Source organism: Lacerta agilis, chromosome 2, assembly GCF_009819535.1.
Source record: "Lacerta agilis isolate rLacAgi1 chromosome 2, rLacAgi1.pri, whole genome shotgun sequence".
Classification (NCBI taxonomy): domain Eukaryota; kingdom Metazoa; phylum Chordata; class Lepidosauria; order Squamata; family Lacertidae; genus Lacerta; species Lacerta agilis.
In genome coordinates this window covers 273,468-298,990 of record NC_046313.1, presented here as the reverse complement: position 1 = coordinate 298,990, position 25,523 = coordinate 273,468, and the positions used below count along the sequence as shown (strand labels likewise).

Below are 25,523 nucleotides of genomic sequence, written 5' to 3'. Positions count from 1 at the left end.
ACAAGCTCTGCAGGCGAATGATGCCTCTGTGGCTGGCCAGGGTGTGCTGGTTGCCAGGAGCTGAGGCAGCCTCGGAGTAAGCAAGCAAGTGGGTGAGGGAGCCCAGCCAGCCAGCCCGCCAGTCCTTGCTGTTAGGAATGGAGAGACAAGTCCCAGGCCCCTGTGGGGCAGTGTGAGGAGGCTTTTGAAACTGACAACAGAGATATCTGCCTGAACAGAGGTAAAGCAGATAGAAAAGGACAATCCACAGTGACCATTAAAATAATGTGATGGCAAAGGTCTTCCTCTAGGTAAAGGAGAGGAAGACGTATAGGCTGGGCTTATTTCCTTCTGTCAAAGGACTCTTGGTCGCTGTCAGTGGCATAGCCCAGATTTCTGGCATGGATTCTTGGAGCAGAACAAAACATCCTTTATGCGGAGTCACTGAATAATAGCTGATGACCGAAATGAAAGGAGCAGAGTGAAGAGTTAATGTGAGCAAGAGGGCAGGAATTGTCTTTTGATTCAGAAAGTCTACTGTTGTCTGATCCCCTAGGGGTCCTTTCAGTTATCGGCACTAGTGGCCAGAATTGTGGAAACGTTTTGGATAAAGTTTTCTTCCGAGGTTTGTTGGCTCTAACACTACTTGTTTTTGGAGTAATAACATAGAAGTATACAGTATATCAATAGAAAGATAATTTAATGAAGAAGGTAATGCAGCAACATGTGTTCAGTTATCTGTATTCTATCAAAAGTTATGGCCAAATCACCAGAAAAAGGAGTGTTTAGAGGGCCAAGTAGGTGTCATCTTGTTTTGGCAATGATGGCTCATAACACCATTTTTTCTTTGAGTAGTACCATAAAATTATATATCAATGGAAAGATAATTTAATGAAGAATGCAATAACTTTTATGAAGGATTATTTATTACAACATAAATAAGGAGGACATTTGTCAGTGTGTTATGTGATTGCTATCAAGTTGTTGGGGTTTTTTTTTATTTAGTGAGCTTGAAAAACGTAATAAAATTAAAGAAATGGCGCAAAGAGTTGACTGGTCACCCAGAAAGTGATGCAAAATAGTACTATTAAGTGAACAAGGCTACAGTTATGAACAAATTAGAAGAAAAATTGGTAGAAACTTAACCAAAAGTGGCATTTCTAAATTTTGGAAGAGGTATAAGGAGGCTCAGTCACTACAAAATCAGACTGGTAAAGGCAGGAAAAGGTGCACAACAGCAAGTGACGATAGAAGAATTGAGAGACTGTGCCTAGGTGACAGAAGAAAATCATCTGGTTGTATACTAGATGACTTGGCGCAATATAATGTGAAGTTGAGTGCAAGGACTGTTCAGCGCACACTGCAGGAATATGGTCTAAAAGCTAGAATTCCAAGGAAAAAGCCATTGTTATCTCCCAAACAAAGGTTGAGAAGATTAAACTGAGCTAAAACCCAAGTTAACTGGACAGTGGAACAATGGGACAGAGTTATTTGGAATGATGAGACCAAAATCTCCTTGCTTGATAGTGATGGCATGAAATACGTGAAGAGGAAAATCTGAGAAGATATACATCCCACTTGTATTACACCTACTGTGAAACACCCAGTTAGTGTTATGACCTGGGGTTGTATGACAGCAAAACATGTGGGCAGAATTTGCATCATTAATGGGAATGTAAATGCCCCAAAATGCATAGCCCAGACCTTAACCCAATCAAATATCTATGGAGCCGACTAAAGAAAGTTGTTAGTCAGAAGCAACCCAGCAATAAAACCCAATTAATAGAGGCAATAATTCAATCTTGGTTTCACATTATTACAGCTGCAGAACTAAAACACTTGGTTCACTCCATGGGAAGGCTAAAGGTTGCCCACCTAAGTATTAACTGACATAGTGAGAATTTTTGTATATCTCATTTTTTCTGTGTGTTTCATGTTTTTTTTCTTTATGGCTGCTGTTGTAATAAATAATCCTTCATAAAAGTTATGGCATTCCATTCTTCATTAAATTATCTTTCCATTGATATATAATTTTATGGTATTATCAAATAATAATAATAATAATAATAATAATAATAATAATAATAATAATAATAATAATGGTGTTATGAGCCATCATTGCCAAAACAAGATGACACCTGATTGGCCCTGTAAACACCCCCTTTTCTGGTTATTTGCCTATAAACTTTGATAGAATACAGATAACTGAACAAACCTGGTTGCATTACATGCTTCATAAAATTATCTTTCCATTGATATATAACTTTGTTGTATTACTCCAAAAACAAGTGGCGTTATGAGCCATCAAACCTTGGAAATACACTTTCTCCAAAAGGTTTCAACAATTTTGGCCACTAGTGTAGTTTATTATATTGTTTCCTCCACTGACTCCAAAATGGCTCGCGGCAATTAAAATTCACTACACAATGTTGATGCAGGGCAGAAAACTGCATCATTGAAAATGAGACATGAGCCCTGCCTTTGGATCTTCAAACTAAAATACTAGAGGTTAAATGAGGGAAGGGAGGAAGATGAGATTGACGCTGCCAGAACAAATTGGTGAGTTGGAATTGGCATTTTCCTCTGGTGTTCCTTTTACTGGTAGGGAGGGGAGCAACTAACAACACCTCCCTCTCCAGAGACAGAGGCTAGAGCAGGCATGGCCAGACTTGGCCCTCCAGCTGTTTTGGGACTACAACTCCCATCATCCCTAGCTAACAGGACCAGTGGTCAGGGATGATGGGAATTGTAGTCTGGCCATGCCTGGTCTAGAGTGACCTTCCTGGCACAGTCACAGGGCAAGTAACAGTTCTTTTCTATGGGAAGGCAGCAGGCAACATCTCTGGCTAGGCTGTTTTTTATCCTTTGCTGTGAAGTTATTCCTGGGAGGGAGGATTGAAACCTGATTTGAATTCCAGCTGTGGATTTTGCTAGGTTGGGGTCTAATTGCTTCTTTGCCGTGTCGAATTGTGTCCCTTCCTGTGTTTTTGGTTTTGATTTCAGGAGTAGAAGGCAAGGCAGGAATGGCAGCCATTGCTGATCCTGAAGCCAAGTTGAACCCTAATGTGCTGTACCTAGAGATGCAGAAAGTACTGCCCCCTTATGCACGACCCATCTTCCTCCGGCTCTTGCCCCAGGTTGACACTACAGGTAATGGCACATTCGCAGCACATTCCTTTCTTGGCACCCAGCCCAGGTTGCCTGTTTGCTGTCAGACTCTATGCTGGAATATTCGGTCTTGGTATATCAACCCAGTCACTTGATCCTTACTTCCATTTCTCTTGAGTAGGGTGAAGCAAAGTGGGAATTGCTTCTTCTCCAAAGGTTCTGGAAGCAGGTTGATCCTGGTGGTAAATCAACTCACTATGGGCATTCTCCCTCTCCAACCATTAGCCCTGTGTGGTTTGTACAGCTGCTTGAGATTGCTGAACTCCTGACCATCAAGCACGGTAACCGTTGATGCTGATATCTTCAAAAAAAGTGGAGAGTGGTTGTGGAAATTGACCCACAAGCACATAAAACTCACTCACATTCTCTTCATGAAGCAGCTGAGCTAACCCCAGAGAATTCTCTTTTATTTTCTTTTTATTTTCTTTTGAAAGCAACAGGATGTGTTCTAAGCAGGTTTCTTCAAAAGGCTCAGATTAACAAGTAGACTGTTGGTCAAGTTTGTTGCTAAAGAATTCATTGTCTGCACCCACAAAGAAACTGCCTGTTTGCTTCAGCATCTTGGCATTCTTGCTTACACTCCCTTATGTTGGAATTAAGAGCCTTTTCATGATTGGCAGTCTTTAAAATATCCTGTCTTTGCTTTGAAGTGAGAAACTCTGCCTCTCTTAGCAAACTGAGCTGCGGCCAGATTTAAATAACAGGAACAAAACCAGCATGTGATGCAGATTGCGTAATGGAGAACTAAATGTATCAGGCAGTAACTTCCATTATGTGAAAGAGTTTCTGCTTGATCTTTCACAACTAAATAGTAACTATTAGCTGGGCATAGCAGCCTGGAAGATTTGTGGCTTTTTGTTTGAAATCTTTAAGACTGACCTCATTAACTTAAATTAATTGACACCAGATTTCACCCGTGGACTTCTGCTCCTCTCCCTTTGCTTCAATATACTGGCAACAGACAGAACTAACAGTTTATGCACCTTGCCAGAAGGTGAAAGGGTGACCTTCTCTGTAATTTGGAGGAAGAGCTGGACATAAAGGGAACTTATAACCTAGAAGTGAGACAGAATTAATAGCTGTAACTTAGATCAGTGTTTTTCAACCTTTTTTGGGCAAAGGCACACTTGTTTCATGAAAAAAATCACAAGGCACACCACCATTAGAAAATGTTAAAAAAAATTAACTCTGTGCCTATATTGACTATATATAAAGTAATTCTCTTGAATTTTTCAATTTTTCCCACGGCACACCAGGCAACATCTCGCGGCACACTAGTGTGCCGCGGAACAGTGGTTGAAAAACACTGACTTAGATGAACCCATTCAGATTGCAGGTAACTAGCAAAATACCTGTCATGATGCATGGAAGGGCACCCTGAGAGTGTAACAGAATAATTCTTCTAAGGCAGCTTACATATTTAAAACAAGAATGCATCAGCTGTAATAGAAATTCCTACAGAACAATGTGAATAACAAGTACAATAAAGCATTGTTGATGTTGGCTCAAGAGACAATGGAGTGTGCCTCCAGGGGTGAAGTCAAACCGCCAGAGAATCATAGCGCCTGCTGTGGCTGCAGAGACATTAACTTATAACTGTTGCCTCCTGCGTTATTTTTGCTGCATTAGCAGAACCAAAGTAACATTTCTGGGGCACAAGCCTGGGCAATATGGAGGTGCTGGGCTCAACCCCCCTCTCAGCCTGGCTGATGTGGTCCAAAGGAAAGCAGAGCAATATATTTGGCACCAGCTTGACTGCAGGAGTTCCCTTGAAGGAGGTGTACAAGAAAGGAACTGAATTTGTGTAGGGTTTACTCCTTAGCCTATTCTTCTCCTAAATATGTCCCATAAGGCAGCAGATATGATTCCCCCCCCCTCAGTTTTTCAAACGCATCAGCTACCCTCACCTGGTTTAGCCAGCCAGTCAAAGCCAGTGTGTTTGCTGTTGCCTGCTGACAGCTTCTAGGAGCCACAGGTGAGAGCTGAGTGCAGGGTGGGGACCCAAGGGGAATAAACTACCCCAGAAGGAGCACAATGTGTTCCCCACCAGAGTTAACACCTCTCCCCTAAAACTCCATATATCTCACAATAAAACATAGTTAATAAAAGATCAGTAGTAAAAACATCCCCACTGCTGATTTTTTATTTTTATTTTTGTAGAGCTTCTGAGTGTCAACTGAAAAGGAGTCTAGAAGTGTGGGGCCACCACAGAAAATAGCCTCTCTCTTTTTGCTCATCCACCTTTTTGTAAGTCTGGCTACAGTCTGCTGCCTTATCTGAGCTGTAGTGTTTCCAGGCAGAGGTTTATGGTGAAATAGGTGCCTGTAGTGCTATTTTTCACACCATCCACATGATGTTGCCATTATCAAAATGCCAGCCCATACTGTTTTAACATTTAATCCAGATGTTCTCTTACTACAGAAAGCCCATTAAGTAAAATAATCTGTCAGCCTGTCCCCACTGGTGTGGAAGCTGGTGAGCATGCATTCTCTCTCTCTCTCTCTCTCTCTCTCTCTCTCTCTGTGTGTGTGTGTGTGTGTGTGCGTGTGCGTGTGCTTTGGCCATGGTCTCTATTGCCACACTCCTCTTTCTTTTTGTTCCTCATCTGAGCACAACCTAGCCCGGAGCTTTTCAAAGTGTGTGTTGTGACACATTACTGTGTAGGTGTGTTGCACAAACAGTCCCTGTGCTCCTCCTGGGACTAGAAAGGTATTAGTTTAACCTCCGGTTTGCTAGTAAAACTGAATTACTGTGTCACGAAATGATGCCTGTCTAAAAAGTGTGCCACCAACATGAAAAGTTTGGATAGCTCTGACATAGCCATTTGCTCTGACAGCTCAACCAATATGCCTCTGCCTATTTCCACCAATAGCCACATGCTGGCAGCAAATGCTGAAGTTCCAATATGGCTCAAACGAACTTAGTATTTTTATTTCTATCTTTTTTCAGACTCTAGGTATTGCTAAATATCAACCTTGTGCAAGATATCTGTATTAAAACAAAACCCAGATGCAAATGAATGATGTACTCAGCCACACGCACCCCCCCCCCAAAAAAGCATAGCCTTCCATTTTGAAGCAGGGGATGTGGGTGGTGCTGTGGTCTGAATCACTGAGCCTCTTGGGCTTGCCGATTGGAAAGTTGGCAGTTCAAACCTGCGTGACGGGGTGAGCTCCCATTGCTCTGTCCCAGATCTTGCCAACCTAGCAGTTTGAAAGCACACCAGTGCAAGTAGGTGAATAGGTACCACTGCAGCAGGAAGGTAAATGGCGTTTCCGTGTGTTCTGGTTTCATCACGGTGTTCTGTTGTGCCAAAAGCAGTTTAGTCATGCCGGCCACATGACCCAGAAACCTGTCTGTGGACAAACGCTGGCTCCCTCGGCCTAAAAGCGAGATGAGCGCCGCAGCCCCATAGTTGCTTTTGACTGGACTTAACCGTCCAGGGGTCCTTTACCTTTTTACCTTTTGAAGTATAACTAAGAGCTGGTAATGTTTACTCTTGCACACTTCCTGTAGAGTTCATTAAGTGTGCATGCACATAGATGGACAAACATGAGTGCATGCCCAGACCAGAGAAGGTAGTGGTTGGCAGGGGAGGAGTGGATGAGAGTTGGGGCCAGAAAACACAGCACAGAAACAGTTCATCAAGGGCCACCTACTGATGAGGATGGGAAGCAGCAGAATACCTATGAATACCTAAAAAATGGAGCATGCCAGTTGTGCACAGGGAAAAAAACTTCTTCTAAACCACCTGTTTGTGACATCAAGCTCCTATCTAGAAGCATCCAAAGTGGCAAGATGACTGATTCACCATATTCCGTATTGTAACAATCATGATACTTTAGTAATTTCTGTCTCTACCTTTTCACCCTTCTTATTAGTTATTGTTAGCATCTTGAGGTTGCTGCTTTGTTGGTGTATTGATTGCTATATTTTTAACTGTGTCTTTGAATTTATTTGTTAAATTGCTCAGAGGCTATTTTTGTATTTGGTGACTAATGCATATAACAATACCAACAACTTGCCTCACAGAAATAACCAGTCTTCCTCCTGAATCTAGCTGAAGTTTGAGCTGTGTTCACATCTGACTATGACATGCTTGCTTTGAAGAAGAGAGCGGGGCAGTTCCTTCAACCAGCCGTCTCCCTTCAATGTGCAGTACTGTATAGCTGTTTCCTTGCTGCTGCCCTTGTTCCCCGCCCTGCCCCTCCCCATTATTTTTACTTCTTTTCTTCCAACAGGCACTTTCAAAATTCAGAAAACACGTTTGCAAAGGGAAAGCTACAACCCACACCAGACATCTGATCGATTATATTTCTTGGATGTAAAACTTGGCAAGTACCTACCTGTGGATGAGTGTGTGTTTGAGAGGATCCAGGCTGGAAAAGCGTCTCTGTGATTTCATCAGCAAAAGCCACTAGTGAAGAGTTTGCCATTGGAGGGCTTTGCTTGGCTAGAGAAACAAACTTGGCTAAATAAGTGAAGCAAAGTTTCCATTCAGAACATCTGCAGTAGGGACAAAAACTAGCAAGGCACAGGGCGTAGAGTGGCCACCATCTTTTTAAAAAGCACATTAACTGTTTCCTGAGTAAAGGTGGTGGCCCCTTTCTACTGTTCAGTTTTTAGAATGGTTTTTGTTCCCCTTCCTCTATGTAACCATTGCATTGTAAGACACTGTGTGAAGCAAGGCAGATTTATGGTCCCCATTACTACATTGTTAAAGCCCTCAGTATGTTGGTGTGACTGAGCCTGCAGTAGCACTGATGGACTTGCCTTCTGCCACGTGTCTCAGCAGGATTTTCCTTACTTAAGGCAATAGCACAATTGCTGCGGAGAGTCTTCAGTTGTTTTGGGATTTCCAGCTTCCTAATTTACATATTTATAGTCCCTCCAGTTGTCATCGCTCTGAAATGTACCCGTATTTATGTGGAACTTTAATGGACTGGCTTTCAAAATGCAATATCATTTTATCTGCAGAGACTTTGATCTTAAAAATAAAATGACTAATTTGATGAAGTACCGGTAACAACAATGTTGGTATTAAAAATGTTATATTAAAGCAAAAACAAATTTGGGCCGAAAAATGCACAGGAAACACCCTTCTAATCCATTGTGGTGCTCGAAAGCTTCCACACAATGACAGAAGATTAATAAAATACTTTGTATCCTCTTAGGGGAAGCCATTCTGCTTTGCTAATCTGCCTAAAGATATATTGGCTTACATGTCCACTTTTGAACATTGCAACATTTCAGATTACTTGATGTTGATCCAGAATCTTGGAAAACAGTGCGATAATCCTGAGAACAAAGTCTGGTAACGTTTGTTTTGGTTTCCCTGATCCTCACTGCTCTCTGTAGGAAGTGTGGCAGCTGCTTAAAGCAAGTTGCAACATAATCCTAACATTCACCTTCCATCAGTACACAACTGTGGGTATTACTAACTCTACTGCTTTTTCTAGTGCAATTTCTGTAGATGGCACAAAGCATTTTATTTAAAACGAGGAAGACAGAAGGGATACTGAGACTTGTGGGTGACCATACTTTCAATTTTGCTGTGATTCTTTCTTGTGATTATGTTGCTGTGGAAGACCTGTACCACTAATGCAGCTATTCCTAGGATATCCTAGTTAACTTCTATGGAATTAATTATTTTACTGGGATGTTCCTGTACTCTTCTTTCTGTGCTCTTTTTCCTTTAATAACTCTTCTTCTCTTTCATAAAAATTTAACTTTGCACAAAACCATTTTACAAAGACTTATGTGCAATGTTATGTTGTATAATAGAGCACCATACAATACGAGTAGGGCCATTGTTAAGTAATGGTTCTGAAACAAGTGGAATGTGTGCTTTCCCTTTTTTATTAGACCCAGAATGTGCCTTTCATCAGAGCCAGACAGAGCAGGTTAACATTTGTAATAAATTTAGCTTTGTTATTAATCCTCAGAAAAGGCACCTACAGCTAACTAAGCCCTGTCGTTTGGAGAAAAGCACATAGATTTTTTTAAGGCTATAGTTCATGGTTTGAACAAAAATCATGCACTAACAGTTATTTGAAGCAAAGTTACATTTTCAGATGGAGTCACTTGTCAATGTATAACTTTGTTTTGAAAATAAAAAATGAAGAAAGTTTAAGAGTTTGTCTTGCTCTTTTTTGTCTCCGACTCTCTTTGATGTTTGCAGCTGCATGCCATTTCAGTCAAATGGAGAGACCTGTTTCACTTTTTGTTGCCCTCTGTTCTGTTCTGTCAGGCTTTATTAAACCAATGGATGTAGCTAGTCAAGCAAAATGGATGGATGTAGCTAGTCAGGGACGATTCACACCTGGCCAGCACCTCTTTAATCTACCTTCAGGCAGGAGATATAGAAGTATAGTCAGCCGCACCAACAGGTTAAAGAACAGTTTTTATCCGTGGGCTGTTGGGCTGCTGAATGGAAAAAAATAGTGGTGCAATTGACTTCCAACAAGCACACAGAGTGCAAACAAGAGTGCGTGTATGTGGGGGGGAGGGGAGGGGAGGGGGGCTCGTTTAATTTCACTGCACACAGGTGGTGTAGTGACAGTAAAGGTTTAATATTATTTTTATTATTATTAAAAAGACTTTTGTGGGTGGAGACCACTTAGCATTGGATCCTCTCCTGTGTCTCTTCATCATATCTGCATAAGCCGTTATCACAGGCAAGTCTGATTTGGATTAGTAACTGGGGTTGCCAGCATGCACATTGGAGGGCGTGGACACGCAGTATGTATTCTCTGCACACATTAACATTAATTCCTGCAGGTGTCTCTTGAACTAGAACTTCAGGACATCTAATAAAACTAATCATTGGAAAATTCAGGGCAGACAAAAGAACTGCTTCACACTATGCATTATTTTTAATGGAGGACTGGATATGAACTCCTACGCAGGAGACATGCAGCAAAGTAAGAAGACAGTCTCTACATTAAAGGGGGGGGTATTCAAAAGGGTTGGAGAATGGCATAGGCAGCTAGGCATGCATGCTCAAGAAACAATATTTCTTTTGGTGCAGGGTTCATTTCAGGTTAATTTGCGCCTGTATCTTCAGTAAATAGTCCTGCCCCTGAGATTTAGAATCTAACTGTAATGAGAGATGTGTGGCTGCCACCAATCTACATTTCAGGACTACTTTTGGTCCAGGAAAGGTGGGAAATACAAGATAAACTGTAGTATTGAAACAGGACACTAACATCTCCACCTACTACGTTCCATTACTGTTAAAGGCAGAGGAGGAGGAGGAGCTGCTCACTTGACTGGCCTCCTCAGGAGCGGGCTTTTACCTGTGGCTTAGCCACCTGCTTCTGGGACGCCCATCACACGGTCTTGCACTGTGCCTGATGGGACACAGCGCCCTCCAGACTTGGCCATAGCGCCGATGAGGAAGCAGGAGCAAAGGCCAAAGCTGCTCTTGCAACGGGGCTCTTATTGGACGTGGGAAGCGTGGCTTCGTTGATCGCTTCTAGTTTCTGAACACTGGCAGAGCGATCCTGGCTTCCAGCTTGCGCGCGTGCGCAGCAGCCCCCCGACGAGTTTCGGCTGAGTGTGACAGGGCGAGTTACAGAGGCGGGCAGCCAGAGATACGACTCGGGCGGGGGGGGGATGCCTGCAACCCCGAGCGGCCCTGAGCGGCGCCTCCAGCCGCGGGACGGCGCTGCGCTTCCTTCCGGCGTCTCTTCCGTCGGTCTCTCTCCTCCGCCGCTTCGCTTCCGCCCGTGCTCCCTCGGCTACCTTCCGGTCTTCCGCCCGGCCGCGCTCGCTCCCGCCATGGGTCCCCCCGGCTCCCTCGCCGCGCGGCCTTTCCGTTCCGCCCGCCGGCTCCCTCTCTGCTGCCTCGCCCGCCATGCCCGGCTCCTCGTCGTCCCGGCGCGGCCCGGCGGCCTCGGCGCCGCACGTCTCGGTGTTCCCTTCGCCGCAGGAGCTGGGCTCGGCGCTGGCGCAGCTGGTGGCGCAGCGCGAGGCGCAGTGCGGGCCGGGCGGGCGCTTCTCGCTGGGCCTGGCCGGAGGCAGCCTGGTGCGCGTCCTGGCCCAGGAGCTGCCCGCCGCCGCCGCCTGCCCGGCCCGCTGGCTCCTGGCCTTCGCCGACGAGCGCCGCGTGCCGCTCAGCGACCCCGAGAGCAACTACGGGGCCTACCAGGTGGGAGCGCAGGGGCCCCGGGGTCTCCAGCAGAAACCCCCAGGGCGGCAGGACCCCCCCGGTTCTCGATGCAGATCTTCCCATGTCCCTCCTTCCCGCCGCACCGGCCCAAATAGATCGGGCTGGCCTTACGGGATATAGAAATTAAATAATCAGTAAACTTGTTTTTAATATTTATATAGTACGGTTGATGTACTTTACAAAATATTACATATAAGCTAAAAAGAAACCAGCCCCCGCCCCAAGGGGCTTACAATCTAAATTTCAAGAAGGGAAGGGAGGAAAAAGAGGCAATTTACATGATGCTTTCATCACATAGAACAAAAGTTGGAAAGAACACAGAAAACTTATGCTTCATCATAGGTGGTTTTGTTGTTATGTGACCTATTTCAGACGTACCTGCTTTCTAAAATTGCTGTTCCTGAGGACCAAATTGTTGTTATCAACCCTTCGCTACCGGTGGAAGAGGCAGCTGCAGATTATGCAGCAAAACTGAAAGAGGTACAGTTGTTTGTTTGTTTTTTCAGACAAGTTCCCATGTTGAGATAAAAAAATCCTTGTGTTGAGAGCTTATGGACTGAGCTTATTTACCATTCATTGCTTAACTCAACATCCTAAATTTTGAGTTCCTGGCTAGAGCTCTTCCTAATCTGCTCTGCTGCTCTGCATTAAATGTGCTGAGGGCCTTTTCAGTGGTGGCACCCCAGTTTTGGAATTCTCTCCCCAAAGAGGCATGACTGGTGCCTATGTTAGGATTTTTTTGGTGCTAGGTGAAGACCTTATTGTTCTCACTTTTTAAATTAAATTGTTTTTAGTTCTTAGAACTATTTTGCATTCTTTGTATTGGTTTGTAATGCTGTTTTATTATGTGTGTGAGAGTTTTTTTAATGCAGTTGAATGGGTTTTTATGCTTTTTGTTAATTTTGACCTGGTCCAACTTTTATATACCTGTATGGATTAATATTTTAATTGAATTTGTAGTTTATTGATTTCAGTTTTTGAACAGTGCCCAGAAGACACAGTTTGTTGGGTCATCTGGAAACACTAAATTAAAACAATCAAATAAAGTCCCAGAGCACCTAGTGGAAGTTTTGATGAGCCAATAACATTGATTGTGATTAATTGGGTGGTGTGCGGAGCCTGGTGATCAACTTGTTTGCTTCAAGTTTCTACTTGGCCCTATTTCAAAGCCACACCCTTTTTCTTTCTGTAAGAAAAATTGTGGTGGCAGGAAAGTGACACTTCATGCAACCCTGAGATCAGCCAACAAGATGCAGGAGGGAGGCTAGCGCTGCAGCACAGTGCAAGCAAAACCGAAGGTTGCAAGGGCTGTGTGTGCTGGCCAAGGACATTATTTGTTTCTCCCACCTCTAATCAAGCCTAGAGGGATTTTCTGGTAATAGTCAGAAATATGCACCTCCCTTTGCTAAATGAATTGGGTCTCCCCCCCCCCTTGTCCCCCCTGACAGCTTGAAGACTGAAAGCACTTTGGAAAATTGCTGGTGGGAGGCAAGGTCTTCCCTCAAATGCATTTGAAGGTTGGCTGTCCCTCACTTGGACACACCAAGGAATTGGCTGCCTGGCACTAAGGTATTTTGGTGCCAGTCAAATACCTTTTCCCAGGCTTGTTATTATCTTCTGATGATATTATCATGGCGTCTTCTTTTTTTCCTGCCATTAGGATTGCGATACTGTTCCATTGCATTTTTACTTTTATTTTAAGCTCTGTAAAGCACAGTGATAATTGTATATTGAAGGGCAGTACTAAAAATGTGGTTGATATATGTGTGTTCTCCTGTTCTGTGCAGGCCTTCCAAGGTGAGGATATGCCTGTGTTTGACCTCTTGATCTTGGGAGTGGGACCAGATGGGCACACTTGCTCACTCTTTCCGGATCATTCTCTATTGCAGGTGAGCCAGGGAGTGGAGCTGCAGTGAAACTTTGATCACATAGAACATGGGTTGGCAAACTAAGGCCCAGGGGCCAGATCCGGCCCACCAGGCTCGTAAATCTGGCCCGCGGACCCTGCTGCCCGCTCAGTCAGTCCCCGCGTGCTGATCTAAGCCGACGCGGTGCAGCATTTCCTTCAGAAGAAGTCGCAGACGCCTCGCCGCGCGGGGACTGACTTCCACAATGCTGGCATGGCTTCGGATTGGCTGCAGTAAGCCACGGACACCTCTGGGCGACACCCCTTCCTTCCTGCTGAGGCGGCCGTGTATGGCCAAGAGCTGAGCGGGAGGAAGGGGTGGCAGGGAGGCTGCCTCTGCCCCAGGCCAGTGGCATGGGCTCTGCGCCCCATGGAACCCTGGCTGAGGTGGAGGACGATGACAGCGATGCTGCTGAAGACGAGGCGGCGGCTGTGACGAGCGAGGTGGACTCACGGAGCTTGTGGGGCAGCTGTGGCGGTAGCTCCGATGGTGAGCGCCACGTCAACAAGTTTGGCTTCCTCATCACCGACAGCAGAGACAGAGCAGAGCAGGAGGCACTGTGAGTGGTTGTTGCCATTCCGGGGATTGGCCTGTCTCTGTTCTTGGTTGATGGACGTTGCCTTTTGAATGGTGTGCACGTGCAAAGCACCATGCGATCGATTATACAGGGTGGGGCTTACTTGCCTCTCCCAATATTTTATTCTTGGGGAGGGGGGAGGGGGAAGTTTCTGTCGCACACATACACTTAGCAAGGCACTCTTGCCATGGTCAGGAGGCACTCTCAGTGCCAAGGATGATGAGCTGTGGTAGGAAAACCCTGTGGAAGGGAAACTGTTTGTGGTGTGGAGGCACTCTTTCTGTGGGGAAGGGTACTCTTCCCTGTTTGGGAGCTGGCTTGTGTCACTTTTGGGGGTGGGTAGGTGTGGGTGAGGGTGAACAGCTGGTAACTCAGTTTCTGTAAGACAAACACCCACACATACACCCCCATTGAAAACGGAAGGAGAGCGGGATTAAAATCGTTCTTCATTTTAAATACTGTACAGTGGTGCCCCGCTAGACGAAAATAATTCCTTCTGCGAGTATTTTCGTCTAGCGGGTTCTTCGTCTACCGAAGCGGCAATGCAAACCACGGTTTTCGCTAGACGAAAAAAAAAATTCGTCTTGCGAGGCAAGCCCATTCAAAAATTCGTCTTGCGAGATGGGCTTCCGCTAGACGAATGCCTTCGTCTAGCGAGTTTTTCGTCTAGCGAGGCATTCGTCTAGCGGGGCACCACTGTATTGTTTTTCCTATTTTTTGTGCACTACAAATACAATATGTGCAGTGTGCATAGGAATTCGTTCATTTTCTCCAGAAAATATAGTCCACCCCCCCCCCCAAGGTCTGAGGGACAGTGGACCGGCCCCCTGCTGAAAACGTTTGCTGAGCCGTGTCATAGAATCACAGAATTGGAGGGGACCCCAAGGGTCCTGCAGTGCAGGAATCTCAACACGTGGTCCCTCACCCAGTTTGAAACCATGAATCGATTTTATTTCAGCTTTAAGCTCATAGAAAAACAAAGGCAAATACAAGGCAAATACACACACACGGTTTGATTTAAAATGGGTAACAATAAAAGACTTACTAAGCATGTAAAATGAGATAAATATTATAAAGAGATTGGTTTGAAACCATACTGGACCCTGTGTGGCTTTGCAAATGTGCCAGCAGGTTAATTGCTGCCCTGCTTCTCTCCTGACAGGGGAGCCCCAGGCTCAGGACCCAATGCAGCCCCCAGGTCTCTCAGTCTGGCCCTTGGAACTCTCTCCAGGCTGCGCCCCTCACTGGCCCTGCTTTGCCCCCTTTGTGTCCTTGAGCAGGATCCTGCCTCTTGCTTGCCTGGGTGCAGGATAGAGGGGTGTGCATGACTGAGTGAGAAGTGCAGAAGCTAGACTCCTCTTCCAAAGCAGCATTCACATTTGTTTAGTCACACTCAGCCTGAAAAGAGTTCTCCACCCCTGTGTGTGCCTTGTTCCTTTCAGAGGTCATTCCTCACAGGATCTGAATAAGGAGGAGGAAGTAGAAGGGGCTGCTGTATATCAAGCTGGCTATTTAAAACTGCTGAGGGTAATCGGATTAAGGCTAACTGGTGTCTTTGTCCTGAAGGCATGCTGCCTGACACATTTAAACTGGATTTTGTTCTGGCAGTGCCGAGCAGGAATTCACTGGGCAGCTGGATCTTTGAGAGTGATGCTCATCTTGGTACTTCTCCCACACTAGGAGCTAGCTGCCCACTGAGCTTCTAGGTCAGGCGTGGGGATACTTTTTGAGCCCAAAGACTACACTCCCTTCTGAGAAACCTTACAGTGCTTGCCAGGGCCAGAAGCAAAAGGGGGCTGAGCAATAAATGTGCATGCTAGTAAGCTGATTTCCAGACCCGTCTCTACCCTGTGGTGCAAGTGCGCCAAGCTCCGGAGGGCGCCTGGTTGGGAGTCCAGGCTGAGTTGGAGTCCTCCGGGACTCCAGGGAAGAGCCGAGAACAGAGCTCAGAAAGAGCCCTGCAGTGCCCGAAGCTACCACTGGGGGGCGTGGGGAGTCCTGAGCCGCTTGGGCGGCATGAAGGGAAGGGGATGCAGCGGCAGAATGGCGCTGGGTGCGTGATTTTGAACAAGTGCGGAATCTGCAGCAGCTACTGCTGCTGTTGCCGCCGCCACAAGAAGCCACCCCTGTTACCGCTACGAGCATGCCCAGCTTTGGTATGGAAGCGACAGGTTGCAGCACGTCGGCGGAACTAGGGACAGGATAGGGCAGAGCAGCAGAGCACATAGGCAGGGAGAGCCGCTTCCCAGGGTCCAGGAGGAGTCCAATGAGGTAGAGTTTGGGGGGGGTGCAGTGGGCTGGGAGCCAGCACCCATTTGGGGACTCCCAGCCTGCGCCCCCCAACTTCAAAGTGCCGCTAGCCTGAAGGAAGAAGGGGAGAGCAAGAATGGCGAGGGGGGAGCGTGCAGCCGAAGTGGGCAGAGGGAGAGCAAGCCTTTGAAGTGCCCAGGAGCTGCGTCTGCCACTCGGGTTACACTTACACCAAGTGGGCCGGGTGAGGCAGGCGCCTTTGATCTCGCGCCCTCGGACGCAGCGCCCTCTAGGTCTCTCCCCACCAACTGCTTCCCTGCCGCCAAGCACCCAGGGGGGCGCATGTATCCGTCTCCTGCTCCCCTCGCCAGGTGCCCCAGAGCCCTGCAGAAGAAGGGCGCTGCTCCAGGTGTCTCTCTCTTCCCGCCACAGGTGTCCCGAGCACTCCCTCGGCCATTTCCTCCTAGGGTGGTTCTTGAGCCTTTGTCACAGGAGGGCTGTGTGCCCCCTGCCAGTGACCTGTCCAGGAAGCTGCATTGTGAGGTGGGTGGAAAGCCTGCCTTGGCTCGTGAGAGGTTGTACTCGACTTATATCAGCAACAACCATTTTAGTCAATCGTCAGAGCTTATAGTCCTGCAACATCTGGAGGGCTACAAATCCCCCAGCCCTAAAGGCTCTCTTTCAATGATTGTGAACTGTGTGAAGGGTTTCAAGCCGCTACCTGAAAGGGGTGTGTGTGCTGGAAGCATGGCACCACTGTGAGCTGGGGTGGGGAGTTGAAATGAAAGCGCTGTCACTGGTATAATCTCTGGCCAGTGGGCTATGACAGTATATCTAGAGAAAATGTGGATCTGTGCCATTTTTATGGGGGGGGGGGGGAGGTTGATAGTGTGTTTTTCAGCTCCACTCACTCCGCCTGGGCTGAGCTTGTGTTAACATAGTTGCAGCATATTTCTGCCTTATCTCCAGACCTAATGAATATACATGGATTCAAAATATTTTACATCAAATAGCAAAACATTCAAAAACCAAAATACCCAAGAAGCTGATAATGGCTACTAAACCTTTTACCAAATAGCAACACTATCCTATGCATGTCTACTCAGAAGTAAACTCCACTGAGTTCAGTGAGGCTTCATCCCAGAGAAATGGCCCTATGCCACAATCCCATGCACATTTACTTGGGATCTCCTTATTAGCTGTGGCTGGCAAAATTCTTGCAAGTATCTTAGCAAGCTGTCTCCTAACAATATCCTGAGTCCCAAAATGGTTTTCAACCTTCTAGGGGGACAGTGGACATGTTGTTCACCGCTCTACAGCTTCAAGAAAAATGCAGAGAGCAAAACCAATGCCTGTATATGACATTCATTCCTTCCTTCATTTTTCTGTATATGGGATTTATTAACATGACTAAGGCATTTGACACTGTAAATTATAATGCTCTGTGGACTGCCCTCCTGAAAATCAGGTGCCCAGCTAAATTTGTGAACATCCTTCAGCTCCTCCATGATAAAATGACAGCAACAATCGCAAATAACAATGGCTCTCAAAGTGAATCATTCAGTAGGATCAGGTGTTAAACAGGGTTGTGTTATCGCCCCAACTCTTATTTTCATCACCATGATCCTACACTTTGTAGAAAGGAAACACTCCACTGGAGTAGAAATCATATCTAATAGATGAAAAACTGTTTAATCTGAGTAGGCTGAAAGCAAAGAGTAAAGCTACCATAACCTCCGACATAAGAGATTCAGTATGCTGACGACAACATGTGTGCACGCAGGGGCATCTTTCCCGTTGAGGAAAGGTCGACAACTCTGGGGAACCGGGGGGGGGGGCAGGGGCGGCGGCGCTGGAAGGATCTTTGCACCACGGCGCCGGATATGCTTAAGACGGCCCTGCTGATTTCTACACCTCCCTTTGAGCCAAATTTAGTTAACTAATCTTGCTAGCAGAAGTCTGCACAAGGACTTTCCCCACTTCTCCTCTCCCATTCCTCAGTTGGTTGGGGGGGGGGCAGGAGAACCTCCAGAACAGCACACAAGGGCAGGAGAGGGGAGATAGTTCCATCAGACAAGCAGAAAGGCTTGCTCTCATGGAGTTGGAAGTCCTTGTTCTGTGTCCTCCATCCAGGAACGCAAGACACATGATGACGGTAGGCATTCTAGCCAGGCGAAAGCACCCAGAGAGGGCCCAGGGCTGGGCTGGTGAGGGGTGTGACTTGACACCTAGTTCCCCATTCCTGCTCTAGGTCATGGATGAGGAGCCAGATGTTGTTGGAGGACTCCAGCTCCTCTCAGCTCCAGTGGTTGTGACCAGTGGAGATGGGAGCTGAGAGGTGGTCCCACAACCCCTGTGGGTCCCCCCCCCCAACTGTAGGGGGCTGCAAGGCATGGCAAACTGATTGCCAGTGGAACAGATCTGGCAAATGGTTAAACTGAATATTCTGGTCACTTTCTTTTTATCTCAGATTTTGACCAGCTCCCTACTCTAAGGTGGACATTTGAAGTTATTTGAAACTTATCTTTAGGGACTATCAAGCAATTTAAAGATGAGTTACTTAACCACCTGCCTCCTAACTGATTAATATATTAAATTTAAATAAATTTGTATTGCACCAAAACTTCAATAGAGGTTGCTGTTTGAGATGTTGGAGAAACCACAAAGAGACTTTTCAGTTTAATAAATGGAGCTACCCTTCGGCTATTAGAAGGAAGAGCCATAATATTTTCTTTTTCATTCCTTATTGCAATAATACACAAGAACCCAAATAACTTTAGAAATTAAACTGTGCAAACTCACAGCCTCTCAGATTAAAATTGCCCCCAACATCGAATCAGCTTAAGTTTTAATTGCTTAAATGTAGTTCAAACTTGCTGTTCTAGTGTTTGTGTACTAGTGCGTGTATCGGTGAGAATCTTGATCTATTTTTTAAAAAAGAAATCTCATCAAAGATGCATTTGTTTTCTGACTGTAAGGACCGTGTGGTGGTTGCTCACGAGTAACGAGGCAGGAGTCCAACCTGTCTTTCAACAGGTTTATTGTGCATACTATCTATGTACAGTGCAGAGCTAAAAGTTCCATGACTGTATCAATTGCTCGCAGCATCCGGGAGTGGCCCCTTCCGGTTGCGACCCCAACATAAGAGTCTCGGCACCCCCAGTCTCCACTTCCCCTCCTTGCGTTTCACCGTTTTGTGCGGTTCGGGCAACGGAAGTGGTGTGCCTCCCTCCTCGCCCGCTGAGCGAGGGGAGCGCTGGGTCTCCCCAGCACCCCCCAAGCCCCTACGCTCCTGGCTCCTGGTTGCTCGCCCTTCCCCACTGGAGACGTCACTCTTTCCCCTGCTAGAGGAGGTACTGCTAGTGATGAGGGGTCGGGGCTCTCTGTAACGTCCCGAGAGCCCTTCCACCACCTTGCGCTGAACAGGGGATAGTTCCCTGACATCGACCTTTCGAAGTTTGGGAAAGTAAGAAAACAGTAAGTTTGGATAAATAATGGTTCTAAATAATGTACCTTGTAAATGTTGAAGTACAATAAATAGTCAACTCAAAAATATGTTGCGGCAGCCATTGGCAGTTGAAACATTCCAAAATGGAGTGAAACTGTTTCTAAACACTTCCCATGTTTTGCTTTTGCTTCTGTTGAAACCCCTGTTTTAAAAAAAGGAAATGGCATCACTTGCCTAGCAGAGATAGAAGTACCAGTTAGGTTCCAGCCTTGCAGGTCCCTGAAATAATGTCCGACGATGTGCCAGCATTGCACTTCCAGGGGCCGGGACCATTTAGGGCATGTTGATATAACTGCTTACTGCACTGCTGCTCCAGGCGAGTAAAGCTGATGTGATAGGGTGAGAACTCTCTTCTCTCTAATTGGGTTTTATACTCTGCCCTATCCCTGAGAGGCTTAGGAGGAGCCAAACAGGATTGCTTGTATGTAACAGTTAAATGCTTGAGTAAGTCCTTGTCCTATTGGAGTATTTCACAAGCTTCTGCAACAAGAATGACTCAAAAATATGCAGAAACATTTCACCAAATTCCATATTAAATAAATCCCTAGCTGTTCAAACCATCTTGCTCATCCCAGAGCACTTCCTTGCAGATTTCTTGGAGGGGGAGGATTATGGGCACACTCATTTAGTTTATCAAGCCTGCAAGCCACTCCCCATCTAAGCCTGCTCTGCAGATTCCCCCCCCCCCAGTGTCGTTGCAGCAGTTCCCCTCTTTTGGCTGTCCTCTCTCTTTTTTCCTGTGCCCATTTATGTCTGTTCAGACAGCATGTATTTGGAGAAGCAAGAAAGTATCAAACGTAGCTGGAATCAATATCAATCTTTTAGGTGCCAGGCCCCCTTTCCCAAATTGACAAATATTCCCAATTCCTAGCTGCAATAGTTGCTCAATCTAAGCGCCTGGGCAACCAGATTCCAGGGCATTCTCAAGTCTGGAGTGCTCCCGGGACTTCAGTTTGCTGTTAAGTGCTTATGGCTACATATATAGTCATGCCAAATTTCCTCTTTTGCCCTTGTGTTTAAATCTCACTCAACCTTTCTGTGTACCCAGCCACCTGATCTACACCTTGCTTCATTTCTGGGTGAAGATATGAATTTGCATGCATTCTTCATATTCTTTAAATATGACTGGCTAGCTGGCTGGCTCTCAAGACTGGTTGCTCTGCATGGATGCAGCGGAGGCTTGAATACCCAGTTGAAATATCTAGGCTTGCTCTTCAGAACAGGTGCTTGGCTGATGCCACAGAGTGCCAGTAATGTGCCTGAGAATAGCTTTGTGGAGATCATATGGCGTAGGCAGGGCTGTGACAGAACACCCCTAATCTCCCCTCCCTCCCTCTTTCCTGTGGCAGGAGCGGGAGAAAATAGTGGCTGCCATTAGCGATTCTCCAAAGCCACCTCCGGAGCGCATTACGCTGACTCTCCCAGTGTTGAACGCGGCTCGCAGCGTGGTGTTTGTGGCCACTGGGGACAGCAAGGCTGCCGTCATTAAGGTAACATGCATCCCGGGGCTTCGTTCTCACAGGTTTGAAGGTGCGCTGGATTCCACCCTGGGAAAGAAAAGAGGAGAATGGATTTATTGGGGGGTGTCAGGAATATCCAGAGCTAGGAAACTTAGTACTGGTAGGTTTTTACCTGAGGTACCTGTGATTCTCAGTCCATTTTTGGACCACAGCTTCTAAGCATCCCTGGACACTGGCCATTCCAGCTGGGGTTTGGAGTCCCAACAAGGTCTGGAGAGCTTCAGCCTCTCCTGCCCTGGTTTATCTGTGGAGGAGTTAAATCAGATCTTTGACTGAATCAAACATTAACCTCCTAAAGATGCAACATGTTGAGTGTTTTAGAATTTGTCTGTCTTAGAATTCCCCAGGAAGAGAACACGCATCTTCCTTGACAGAGCAATTGCATAAGGATGGCGAGGCTGTTGGGAACACACCTCTTGGAGAAGCAGCAATGGAGCCACATGGCAGCAGCCCCTTCTTAAAGCAGCACTGGCTTGTTTCTTCCAGCATCGGCTGCTTTTGTCTGGGAGGGGAGAACAGCTGCAACCTCATTAAATGCTTGAAAGAGCTGTTCTAAGCCAGCCTGGCATGTGGCCTGATAGGAGTAATCAAGCTTAGTATTGTCCACACCAGCGGCAGGCAACTGGCTGCCCTCCTGGCATTGCTGGACTGTCTCCCATCATCCCTGACCCTTAGCCAGGCTGCCTGGGACTGGTGGCACTTGAGAGTCCAGCAACATCTGGATGGGTGCAGGATTCCCACCCTTAGCATACAGCGGCTGCAGCAGCTCTCTAGGGATTCAGACAAGGAGATGCCAGGAATGGAAGGAGGGGCTTTTCTGCATGTGCTTCATTATTGAGCTATGGCTCTCTATTTTATAATGGTGGTGTTGTTGTTTTAAAAAAGTAAATATTTATTTATTTATTTATTTATTTGTACCCCGCCCATCTGGCTGGGCTTCCCCAGCCACCCTGGGCGGCTTCCAACAAATGTTATACATTAAAATGTCACATTAAGATGTTTTCATGGGAAATGATTCACAATATAATAAATAATACTTTGCCCCACAGATTCATGTTCTCTCTCCCCACTCTGATTATTCAAATTCATCAACTTCTGCAAGCTGGATTCATTTTGTGTAAATCTGTTTCTGTTAGTTTTGGGGCCGAGGGAGCTTATGGAGAGAACCGGAGGTCCAGCCCTCACCACTGGGTGTCTAAGCCTATCTTTCCAGCAGCATTTAGAGTTTAAAAACACCCCTTTTGTTCAAACTGCTGCCTCTGCTACACCCTACCAACCTACCTGGATTCCACAGGCTGGGTTTGTGAAAGAACAAGTCTTTGAATTCTGATTCTGATCTTTTGTTGGAGATGTGGTGAGGGAAATCTCTGTAACTTTTGAGCACTGTGCTAATCATCAAGTTCCAAGTGATGAGCTTCTAACATCCTGTTTTTTGGGACAGCGTATTTTGGAAGGTGATGAAGAGAACCCACTGCCAGCTGCCCTGGTCCAGCCCCACACTGGGAAGCTGTACTGGTTTCTGGATGAGCCAGCTGCAAAGGAGTTGACAATTCCTTTTGAGAAGCACTCCATCTTGTAGACGCTCGTGTTTCAGGTTGGGGAGAGCCCATCAAGTGCAGGTTGTGGGGTGGAGCCCAGCCTGCCCACATTCCAGGTCACGGTCTCCACATCTGGTTGTAGCGCTCAGGAGTGGCACTAAACTAACACTGTCTTTCCCCCCTTCCTTCTCCCTCTTGAAAAAATTAATGAAGTGATACATTTGTGGAGCACCTTGTAACCAATATAATTATTTCTTTAGCCAGGACAAAGTGTGAAATGGGGGTGGGGGGCGCTTGGGTCCAGCTACTAGTTGTAAAAGGAGTTGCAGGGAACAGCGTTACAGTCTTTTATCATGTGAACGGTCTAATGTGGTGTAAAGTGAGTGCACAATTAAAGATGTAAAGTACAGCCACTCCATGCTGGCATTGTGTGTGTTCCTCTCTTCCTTGTGTGGTTTTTCTTTAATATGGGGACAAGTGTGAAGTCTCTTTTCTGCATTGGCACACATTATATAGGGATGCTGGGTCAATGTGCAGTTGAAAAGATGTAGGTGGGAGAGGCAGAGAGGACTTGAAATGCAACGGAGCCATTTGCAGTGACATCTAAAGTCCACAAGCTTCTAAACGGAGATAAAGAATGTACAGGAAGGGCTGTGTGTACTCCCTGGTTAAACAAACAAACTTCCGTCACCAAACCTTTATTAGGCATTACAAATATAGGCCATCATAAAACATACATATATAAAATTTTAAAATGTATATAAACAGCCATGTAAAAATACCGGGTATGTAATAATGAGGATTTTCTTTGGAGTTTCTTCCCGCTAAATAGTGGGAAGAAATAAATGGAAGCCAAGAAAAGTGGAATTCTCTGACACATCCAAATTGTGTGGATTTGCTAATTTTCTCATATTTTGCACAATGTGGTCTGTTTTGTATAACTTAATTTATTGAGTAAGGAGCTTACAGGGTGAAGGAAGTCCTGCTTTTAGCTGCTAAAAATTCTGCTCAGCTGCTTCTCCAGCTTCTGAAGGTTCAACAAGCGTTGTCTACACACTGTCAACCAGCATTTACAGATGTAAGAGCTAAGAAGTTTTTTTTAAAGCAACTTCTTGGGAAGTTTCTCTATACCATATTACCATATTTTTCCATCTATAAGATGCCCCCGTCTATTTTGGGGGCCTCAAAATTTAGAAAATAGGGGGGGTTAGCTTTTGTGGAGGATTATTTGGGGGAAATGCTGAAAATCACCCACCCGCCGGAATGCAGCACACAACCGCTCACGTTGCTTACAATTGCTGCTTACAATCTCGGGCTTGCACTTCATTCTGACAGGTGAATGACTTTCGGCATCTCCCCGCCCCCCAACAATCAAGCAGCCAATCGCCACTTAAAAATTCAGGCTCGCACTTTGTTCCGGTGGGTGAGCAATTTTCGGTATTGGCTGCTTGTTTGTTGGGGCGGAATCCCAAAAACTGCTCACCTGCCGGAACGCAGCACACAACCGCTCGCGTCGCACAAACCACCTATCAGCTCCCTGATCTCCGCCAGCAGCTGCCAATCACACTCCCGCTTGCTACAACAAGGGCAGCTGTCTATTGGCTGCCACAGCGGCAAACAGGAGGGCTAATGGCGGTGATCAGGCAGCTGGGACGTGAGCAGTTGTGTGCTGCGTTCCGGCTGGTGAGCGATTTTCGGCTTCCCCACCACACACACAATCAAGCGGCCAATCGCCACTTACAATCTCGGGCTTGCGCGTTCCCCCCCCCCCCCCAGCACTACCCATGTATAAGCCGAGCCTAAATTTTCCACCTCATTTTTGGGTCAAAAAAGCTTGTCTTGTACAAAGAAAAATGCGGTAGTTGCTTAGATGTGATTGCCTAATTCCTTTTACATACATCTCTTCGCTTCTGAAGGCATTGCCTAACCTTCCTAGATCATCTGCAGGTGTGTATGTACAGGTGTGTGCATATGGGGGGTGGGAGGCAGTTGTGTTTCAACCAGGTACTGTTTGGAGCATCTTCAGAGGTTAACAGAAAAGCACAGCCAGATGACTGCAAACCATGTCCACGTTTGGCTGGCACTGCTGCTCCCTGTGGGAGGAGGCTGAGCAACCCAATGGCCTGCACAGGAGGGAGGGAGGTAAATTCTGAAGTGCAGGAGCTCATCATGTTAGCCTCCCACTGACACCCCCAAGGAAAGAAAAAGCAGAAATTAAAAAAAGGCAGGCAGCTTTGTTGCTCCATTATGTACATCTCCCAGAGAGCAGCAGTCTTTGTAATGTCAGTCATAGAATAGTGAAACGGGGGGGGGGGGGATAGCAAGTACCGTATTTTTCCGTGTATAAGACTAGGTTTTTTCCTTTAAAATGTCAAAAATTAGGGGGCGTCTTATACACGGATACATCTCCCCCCATTTTCTTAGATCTGAGTCTTCTACATGGGGGGTGTCTTATAGACGGAAAAATACGGTAAGTCCGTTGCTTGGAAGACCTGGGTTCACATCCCTGATCAGCCAGGAAGGTCCTCTGGGCCAGTCACTGTTTGAACCTGGCCTAACTAAGGTCGCAGCTGCACCTTGCTTTTAAAACAGCATACTACTTTAACCGTCATGGCTTTCCCCCAAAATCCTGGGATTTAATCCCCTGAGGTCCTTATGTCTAGTGCTTTCCAGCCTTATAGGGTTTTTTTGCAGGGGGGGATTAGTGAGTGAGAGAGAATCCTAGGGATTCAGACTTCTATACAAAAGAACAAACCTTTGCCCCACTTCACAGTGAAAGGCAAGTCCCAGTCCCGCTCTACTCTAACTTGGTTAGACCAGACCTGAAGTCCTGGGTCCAGTTCTGGACCCCACAATTTAAGATTTGTGCAGAGAAGGGCGAGCAAGATTATCAGGCATCTGAA

General features: G+C 46.2%; 2 protein-coding genes across 2 annotated transcripts in view; both read left to right on the top strand.

The window, feature by feature from the left end:
• SLC27A1 (solute carrier family 27 member 1) overlaps positions 1 to 9,280 on the top strand; it is a 39,647-nt gene extending 30,367 nt beyond the window's left edge. The window contains 2 exon segments of the mRNA XM_033142622.1: positions 2,983 to 3,129; positions 7,389 to 9,280. Coding sequence (XP_032998513.1) covers positions 2,983 to 3,129; positions 7,389 to 7,546 — 305 coding nt within the window. The 3' untranslated portion in view covers positions 7,547 to 9,280.
• Positions 9,281 to 10,962: 1,682 nt separating this feature from the next.
• On the top strand, positions 10,963 to 23,038 carry PGLS (6-phosphogluconolactonase). Its single transcript, XM_033136448.1, has 5 exons — positions 10,963 to 11,299; positions 11,693 to 11,800; positions 13,108 to 13,209; positions 20,912 to 21,052; positions 22,524 to 23,038. Exons 1-5 carry the CDS (start codon positions 11,006 to 11,008, stop codon positions 22,659 to 22,661), a joined length of 783 nt encoding a protein of 260 aa, XP_032992339.1. The 5' UTR covers positions 10,963 to 11,005; the 3' UTR covers positions 22,662 to 23,038.
• The last annotated feature ends 2,485 nt before the right edge of the window (positions 23,039 to 25,523 follow it).